Source organism: Cetorhinus maximus, chromosome 8 (assembly GCF_964194155.1).
Source record: "Cetorhinus maximus chromosome 8, sCetMax3.hap1.1, whole genome shotgun sequence".
NCBI lineage: Eukaryota > Metazoa > Chordata > Chondrichthyes > Lamniformes > Cetorhinidae > Cetorhinus > Cetorhinus maximus.
The window spans coordinates 20,041,473-20,050,883 of NC_135886.1; the positions used below are offsets into that span (position 1 = coordinate 20,041,473).

The 9,411-nt window shown below is 40.6% G+C and overlaps 1 protein-coding gene across 1 annotated transcript in view; it reads left to right on the forward strand.

Annotated features, from left to right (window-relative positions):
• Window positions 1-8,174, forward strand: part of LOC144684071 (complement component receptor 1-like protein) — a 49,091-nt gene extending 40,917 nt beyond the window's left edge. Inside the window, exons 7-10 of the mRNA XM_078547786.1 lie at window positions 2,379-2,570; window positions 4,622-4,718; window positions 6,807-6,880; window positions 7,956-8,174. Of these exons, the coding sequence (XP_078403912.1) occupies window positions 2,379-2,570; window positions 4,622-4,718; window positions 6,807-6,880; window positions 7,956-8,152 (560 nt within the window). The 3' untranslated portion in view covers window positions 8,153-8,174. The remainder of the gene's footprint in view (window positions 1-2,378; window positions 2,571-4,621; window positions 4,719-6,806; window positions 6,881-7,955) is intronic.
• Window positions 8,175-9,411: the final 1,237 nt, after the last annotated feature.

The window sequence follows — 9,411 nt, forward strand, 5'->3', positions numbered from 1 at the left end:
TCCCTTTCCGATCCCCCCCTTTTCGAATAATTTTTATTTTTAAAATATATTTTTCTTTTCCCACATATTTTTAAATCAATCGTTTTATCTCCACCTTTTAGCCCATTTTGATCCCTTCCTCCCACCCCACCCCCACTAGGGCCTTCTGCCACTAGCTTGTCCTGCTTTCTATCCTTAATGTCACCATTAGCACATTCCTTAGCTAATATCACCACCGTCAACATCCCTTTGTCTTTTTGTCTATGACATCTTTGGCAATCTCTTCTTTGCCTCCACCTATCACTGGCCCTCTATCCAGCACTACCTGTCCCACTCCCCTCAACCAGCTTATATTTCACCACATTTCTATATTTCTTTAGTTCTGAAGAGTCACGGACTCGAAACGTTAACTGTATTCCTCTCCGCAGATGCTGTTAGACCTGAGTTTTTCCAGCTTTTTTTGTTTTTGTTTCAGATTTCCAGCATCCGCAGTATTTTGCTTTTTTCTCAAAAGTCTTCCTTGTTGACCTCCCATTCTCGATCTGTGCAAACTTCAACTTGCACTTTTGCTCCTCCTGGCCTCACACAGAAAGTTTGTGTTTGGACCACGTCTATCCCCAAGTCCATATCTAACTACCTTTAACTGGCAGAAAAACCATACCGACTTTCTGCTGGGTTGCAACCTAAAAATTGAGTCAAATTCTGCTAACCTTTTCAACCCATATTTATACTTTTCTGAAAAAAAGACCTGTCAGTTTCTAGTGGGTGTCCTTGCCACCTACACAGAAGAGCAGCTTAAATTAGAAGACAGTGGGAACAGAGCACTAAATCAGTGGATGAGTCTTCAGGGCAATTTTAATTAACTGTCCACCTGGTTTACACTGTATTGGGTTGAAATGAGCCCTTCAGTTTCTGTCTCCCTTTCTAACTGTATCTCAGGTATTAAAAGATGCTGAAAATAGAAACACAATCTAATTGTTTATTGAAATGTATTAAATTGAAGTACTTTTATTTTGGATGTTAGCCATCCTCATTCACACGTACTCTCATATTTAGCCCTCCATAAACTCAAGGTCTTGCACCAAGTCACATTCTCCTATCACACCTCTGCTCGATGACCCATGTTAGCTTTTGATCAAGCATTTTCTTGATTGTAAAATTCTTACCTTTGTATTTAAATTCCTCCATGGCTTCTCTGTAATCTCCTCCAGCCCAATAACTCTCTCCAAGATATCTGCACTCCTCTAATTCTGACCTCTTTCCATCCCTTGTTTTAATTGGTGACTGTGTTCTCAGTTGCTTAGGCCCTATGCTCTGGAATACCTTCTCTACATCCCCCTATTCCTTCTATCTCATTTTCTTCCTTTAAAACACTTTCCCTCCTGGTTGGGCTTCGTGTCACACTTTGTTTAATAATGCTGTGAAGCACCTTGGGGCATTTTGTTAAAAGTGTTATATGAATAAGTTGTTGTAGTCTTATTTTTGAATAATATGTAGGGTCACAAGTTAGTCTCTTTAGCAGTGGAAGGTGGTTAAAACAAAAAGATCAGTGATTTTCCTTACCGTTTTCAAATCCAAAGTGCAGAGTTAAAAAGATCCTAAAAATCCCAGCATTAGGTGAGAAGAAAGAATGATGTATTTTAGATTTAAGGAGATATATTTCGCGTGTAAATGTAAATGTCGTAAAGAAAGCTTTTGCCATACTGGTCTTCATAAATCAAAGTATTGAGTAAAGGAGTTGGGATGTTATGGTGAGGTTGTATAAGACATTGGTGAGGCCAACTTTGGAGTAGTGTGTGCAGTTCTGGTCGCCTAACTACAGGAAGGATATCAGTAAGATTGAAAGAGTGCAGGGAAGATTTACTAGGATGTTGCCGGGTCTTAAGGAGTTGAGTTACAGGGAAAGATTAAGCATTAAGACTTTATTCCTTGGAGCGTAGAAGGATGAGGGGAGATTTGATAGAAGTTTACAAAATTATGAGGGGTATAGACAGAGTAAATGCAAGTAGGCTCTTTCCACTTAGATTAGGAGAGATAAACATGAGAGGACATGGCTTTAGGGTGAAAGGGGAAAGATTTAGGGGGAACATTAGGGGGAACTTCTTCACTCAGAGAGTGGTGAGAGTGTGGAACGAGCTACCATCTGACGTGGTAATTGCGGGCTCACTCTTAAGTTTTAAGAATAAATTGGATAGATACATGGGTGGGAGAGGTCTGGAGGGTTATGGACTGGGTGCAGGTCAATGGGATTAGCGGAATAATATTTTGGCACAGACTAGAAGGGCCGAATGGCCTGTTTTCTGTGCTGTAGTGTTCTATGGTTCTATGTGACCTTGACGTACTAATTCCTCTTGCGAATGAGAGACTTGTTGAAACTATGAACTTGATTTTTTTTTAAGGTGACTGTGGCAAGCCTCCAATATTGGAAAATGGCACTCCAGATGATAAATATATTTCTCTGACCACCTTTCCTGTGGGTACTAAAGTTAGTTACAGTTGTTACCGAGGTTTTATGTTTCAGGAAGGGGGTTCAAGACGTATTACCTGCGGGGTACATTCAACTTGGTCACCATTGCGGGCTGTTTGTGAACGTAAGTAATGAGCAATTTTATTTCCCCTCTTCCCTTGCTCTCACTTTTTTTCCCTTGATCTGTTTTATCTCAAAGGAAATGACTCATTTCTGTAGAGACTAGCAGTTTTTTGGTACTAACTAAAGTGACCATTCTTGTATGTGAGTCTGAGTGACAGTGAGTGCCTCAAATGTAGGCTGCACCATTGTTTGGCTTGAATCATTTCTAACCCAATATGCAGAAAAATCTCAACAAGGATCACTGGATATTGATCAGTAATGAGAACCACTTCTGCTCTACCCTGGGTGCTAATGACATCAGAGTATTGGGTGCTGTTATTTGAAAACCAAGCCTTTTGTACGTCTTATGTTTACACACTACCAATGAGTAATCAAACAAAAAGCCTGTTAACAATTGAAACTGGATATATATTTTTGGATGTCTTTGCCATCATGAAATTGCTGGTTATTCCATGCTAATAGGTCATTTCTAACTTTAGTCACCAAGAAGGGTGTTAATGGTCCTTAAGGTAAATTGTGCTCCTCCTGTTCCTAGCCTGTCTTCCCTTTTCATTACCCTATTAAAATCCAACCATATCCAGATGTATGTCAATAGTATATTTCTCGCTGAACTGGCTATATTAGAATCTGTTGTCATTTGTTAATCAAGGTTGAGCAGCAGTGAGGTGAAATGATTAATTTCCTTTTTCATTGCTTCTGAAATTGGAACAGAAGCTTGGTTAATTACTGAGTATCAGAAATAGGGCGCAGAATTTTCCCGTCGGCGCTTTGGGGATGGGGCCCCCTCGCCGATGGGAAAATGACGTGGGATGATGTCGGGAGGAACCCCCGACATCCTGGTCCAATTAAATATTGAGGAATTAAGGGCATTGACAGGCTAATTAAGATAATTAAAGACCCTGCCCGTCCAACCTTAAGGCTGGTGGGCAGGCCAGGATCCCCAGCGGGCTTCTGATAATACATGAAACCTTGGCCAGAATTTTTACCTTGATGGGCGGGCGGGCCACATCGGCTCGGCGGCGGGTGGGCAGCCGAACTCCTCCGCCGAAAAAGGGCCCGCCGTCATTTTGAGTCTGCCCAGCGGTCTGCCCAACAGGAAGCGCCATGCGCTTCCTGTGCTGGTGGGGAGGAGGGATTCCCCATCTGTCAAAGTGCGATGTTTCGCGCATGCGCGCGAAAGAGCACACTGCTCCCTGAGACTAAGTGCTGTCTCAGGGAGATTACTGACCGTGTCACAAACATTAAAAATATAAAAACATAAAAATTATTAACATGTTCACCTCATGTGACAATGTCACACAAAGTGGGACATGTTAATAAAAATGACATAAACTTTATTAAAATTTTAAAAAACGGACATGAAACCTCATCCCGCCAGTGGATGAAGTTTCATGTATTATGAGAAGCCCGCTGAGTTAAGCCTTAAGATTGGATGGGCAGGCTCTTTAATCATCTTAATTAGCCTGTCAATGGCCTTAATTGGCCATTGACAGGTCGGCGGGCGGACAACTGATTTCGCTGTCCGCCCGCCTTCCTTAATATTTAAATGGACCGGGATGATGTCATCCCGCGTCATTTTCCTGTCGGCGAGCGGGCACCGCCCCTAAATCACCGACGGGAAAATTCTGCCCCTCATCCAAAAAGTGAGGACAGGCTATCTAAATTTCTTTACCTGTCTTGATCACAAATTTGCCAAGGAAATTGCTGAACTTCTGCACATCTGCAATTTTATTAATCTGGCCATATTCTACCATGGCCTTAATAGATACAATCATTATTAAAATAAAGCAGGATCATTCATTGAGTTTGGATTGACTGGTAAAACACATTCTTTGTGAGATTGCCTTGAGCTTACATTAAAAGCAAAGTCATGACATTATCAAATTTTGTATCATTGGACAGAATCTTTAATTTCCATTGCTGTGAAAACTTGAATATAAATCCTAGAAGAATTGGAGCTAACCCATGCAGTGGTTTTCATAAAGTTAAACTGTGAATTGCATTCAAAACCCATGAGAGAATGTGGTGTATTTTAACATCTTTTTTTTCTAGCAAAAAACTGTGGCAATCCTGGAGATATTCAGAATGGGTATTATAATGCACCAAGTATCACTTTTGGAAGTAGAGTTACTTTTTATTGCAATGAAGGGTAAGTGTCCAGTTTATCAATCACTGAATGAGGTTGTTCACTCTGTTGTAAAAGATTATATTTTGTTCAGATTTTAAGTTGAGGCCTGTCATGGTAGCTTCCCCAGGAAGGAAACCACTTGCTCAGTTTATTTCTGGTGATGATTTCCTGTGTTGCCTTTGAATAAATTTTCCTGTTCTCTAACTTGGTTGTCTTATTATTTTACAATATGGAAAGTTAATGTGCTTATATTTTCACCCAATAACAACTGAATCGAGTATCCAAATCTCATCAGCTAGATACCGTGACAATTTATTAAAAGGAAATCTGAGGGTTCAGAATTGAAACTTGGTGCTTACTTCCTTAAAATATTTGATGCTACTGTTCAACTGAGTCAAGATGCTTGAATACACTTTCCATGATAAGCTGTCAAAATCTGACATAAGATCATGAGTAATAGGAGGAGTAGCCCATTGAGCCTGCTGTGCCATTTGATAAGATTGTGGCTGATCTGTTTGTAGTGTTAACTCCACTTTCCTGCCTGCCACCATCACCCTGGACTCCCTGGACAATCAATTGGCCTCAGCTTTGAATATATTCAATGACTCTGTCTCCATTGCTCTCTGGAGCAGAGAATTCCATTGATTGCTGATCAGAAGTTCCTCTTTCTCTGTCTTAAATGAGATGTCTGAATTTGAAACTTTACCCTGAGTTCTAGATTCCCTTACAAGGGGGACACATGCTCCCAGCATCTCCCCTGTCAAATCCCTTCAGAATCTTCTTTCAATAAGATTACCTCTCATTCTTCTAAATTCCAGTGAGTATAGGCCCAACCTGCTCAACCTTTCCTCCGAAGACAACCCTTTTCATCCAAAAGAATCAGCAGGTGAACCTTCTCTGAACTGCTTCCAATGCAGTATATCCTTCATAAGTATGGATACTAAAACTGTATGCAGTACTCCAAGTGTGATCTCACCAGTGCCTGCACAGATGTAGCAAGACTTCCCCAATTTTATGCTCCATTCTCCTTGCAATAAAAGGCCAACATTTCATTTGCCTTCCTAATTGCTTGCTGTACCTGTGGGGTAAGTGTTATTTTTTTGTGATTCATGTAAAAGGACATCCAGATGCCTCTGTAATTCAGCATTCTGCAGTCTCTCTCTATTTAACATTCTACTTTTCTTTCCACAAAAGTGGACAACCTCACATTTCCAGATTATAGTTCATCTGCCAATTTTTTTGCCCACTCAATTAACCTATCACTATTCCTTTGCAGATTTTTTGTATCGTTCTCAAAGGTTTTCCTACCTACCTTGTATCTTCAGCAAATTTAGCTACAATACACTTTGTCCCTTCATCCAAGTTATTAATATAGGTTGTAAATAGTTGACCCCAGTACTGATCCCTGTGGCACCCCACTGGTTACATTTTGCCAACTTGAAAATGACCCATTTATCCTGAATGTTTCCTGTTAGTTAGCCAATTCTCTATCTATGCTAAGATATCACCTCCAATGTTATGAGTTCTTCTGCAGGAAACTGAGGCACTTTATGTCTTTAGGAAATATAGATACACAATATAAACTGACTCCCCTTTACGCAGCTTGTTACATGCTCAAGAACATCTGTCAAACATGATTTATTTCACAAAACCAGCAACATCAATGCTCATTCATTTAGCACCTGTTGTAATAAAACATTCCCATGGTGCTTCACAGGAGCATTACCAGGCAAAAGTTATATCTGAGCCAAATAAGGAAAGGGGATATTGGGGCAGCTGACAAAGAGTTTGATCAAAGAAGTTGACTGAAAGGTGAAGGGATTGAGGCAGAAAAGTAGAAGGTTTTGTTGGGGGGTGCGGGGGAGGGGTGATGTGCTTGGGACGTAGGCTGCTGATGGCCCAGCTGGAGTTCTGTAGTGACCATGCAAGTTATTTTGCTTTTCACTTTGCTCCACTGCTAATGAATTAGCATGTAATTTACCATTATAAATCTTAATCCATATAATCTTTAGAACAGGTGGTGTGATCAGAAGAAATCGGTTTCGTTTTTGATATTAGGTAAGTTTTTATATTACTGCAGCAGTTTCTTGATTTCCTTTTCTCTTCTAGATACATCATGATTGGTAGGGACTACCGGATATGTACAGCTTATGGTTGGGATGGCCAGATTCCAACGTGTGAACGTAAGTTCAGAGTTCTAAATGGCATAGAATGGTTGCCTTGGTTTTTTTCTGTGCAAAGGATTGAATTATGCTACAGCAATATAATTAGTACTTTGATTTTTGACATTTCATTCTTAACATGAAGAAACAACCATTCAATTAATCAAGCTAGTACCTTAACTGTTATTCAGTCTCTGCTATCATATGGACTCTGCTTTCTTACTAATCTCTTCAGCAAGAGCAGTCTTTCAAGGGTCATTGAATACCACAGTGATTATTGGCTGCAGTGGAACAAGAAGCAAAAAGATTCTTCAAGTATTAGAAATACTGTGTAAGCAAGAGTTTTGCAGTAACCTTTTGGCAACTATTGAATTATACCTCTTGAATTTAGAAACTACACAAACCAAACTAAACCTGATGCATTTTGATGTAGGAAACTTATCACCTGGATTCAGTCATATACCTTTTAATGAGTTCAGGTTGTTTGCAATTGCACAGTTGTGATACCATCCCTGCTACGGAGTAGTGCAGTCACCATTGGAAATTCCAATGAGGAATTTCTTTCGCATTCAAATATCCTATTGTGTCTCAGAGGCTAATTTTCTCGTGAGCAAAATGTTCAAATTTTACAACTATCGGGTATTTTGATCAACTCAAATTAGGAGAGAGTGCTGAAAATGGATGGTACGCTATTCCTCACATGAGAGAACTGATGAAGGGCCATGTCTAAAATATTCAGTTGCTGTTAGGCATCAGTCTGTCTTGGCTGTTGGTTTGGATATTCTAATTTGCTGTGGAAAAGCTTTCATGAAAAAGATTTGTTTTGATCTCCCTCCTTTGCTTTAGCAGAATATAGATGGCTCACATCTAATGATCTCATATATGAAATGAAACCATAACAATGTAAAAGCAGCTGGAATTCCTTCATAACCCCCTGCTGCCACCCCCACCCTCAATAACCAAACTACATAATATTGGTTGTCCATTATAGGCTTGTGGAAAAGAAGTGAAAATACCTAGTTGTGTTGGTGAACTAGAATGCTTTGCTACTGAGACATTTGATTTGACAGTCTGACTGAATTTCATTTTTCCCTAGTTGTCACATGTCCCGATCCTCCTTCTATTAGTAATGGGAGAGTTTCATCACCATCCGGAGAGTCCTGGACATTTGGAAGTGTAGCAAGTTATCTCTGTAATGGGCACTACTCACTGATTGGTGAAGACACCATCACCTGTGGAACAAATGGAGAGTGGAAGAAGGATCCACCAAGATGTCAAGGTACAGAACTATAGATCAGAATTGTCATCTTTGTTGCAGAATGAGAAGTTTGAACATATCACAGGTTTATTGTCCAGTTACACTAAAAGCTACTGTTTTAATCATTTGCAGTATTATCTATAGAATGGTTTTCTTTGAATTTACAATTGATTTTGTTAGTGGTATTAATTGTTCATCTATCCAGAATTCCCCAAAAGCCCTCTACACTCCATTGCAGCATTCATTTGGAGCCAGAGATGTTGCCTATACAAGTCAGACAGAGTCCTAACTGGCATTTTATTTTCTAACCCCATCAATGCATGGTGCTTCCTGCCCAGTGTACCCCACTGTAGGATAGTCTCCTCCTTTCAACACCCCCCACAATGCCAGTGGATCAGCTATCACCATTGCTCTTCGCACCTCCTGCAGATTGTCCGCTCCCTTATGAGCAAGGCCCTTGCCATCCATGATCTCATTGTGGAGAATTGGATTATCATCATGGCCTTGATGGAAAACTAATGGAGAGGTGATGCTGCTTCCCTGAAGTGTATTCTTCCTAGCTGGCTATACCTTCCACAACTTGTTCCAACCAGGCCATCCTTCTTGACCTGTCTGCAACCATTTAACATGGCTAACTACACCACCCCCTAACACAGCATTTGTTGTCCAGCTGGGTGGGACTGCGCTCATGCTGGTTTCATTATTCTCTATTTAATGGTAGTTGTAGAATTGCTGCAATGGCTTCCCTTGCCTGTCCTGCACTACTAACTCTGGTACCAGCTAGGGATCTATCCCTGGTGCCCTCCATTTCTCATCTGCCTGATGGCCCTCAACTGACTTGTGTTGTTGCTGCTTCCACATGTATGTTGATGAACTGCCATCAACCTTTCTTAACCTGCCATGCCACCTTCAACAATTCTTGCGCATATACCTCAATCCCTCTGCTCTTGCACCCTTAGCTGTTTTTACATATTGCCACTATCAACTTTGTCTGCATTAAATTTCATTTGCCACAAACCCACCCATTCAACCATCCTGTCTACGTCCTTTTGATGTCTATCACTATTCTCCAGCCACCAGTTCACAATACTTCCAAGATTTTTATCATCTGTAAATTTTGAAATTGTGCGCTACACATCCATATCTAAGTCTAGGTCATGGAATATAGGCCAACAAAAGCAGTGGCCCTAATACTGATTCTGGGAGCCCTGCCACATGCCATCCTGCAGTCTGAAAACAACCATTCACAGTTACCCTCTACTTTTTCACTCAGCCAATTTTGTATGCTGCACTC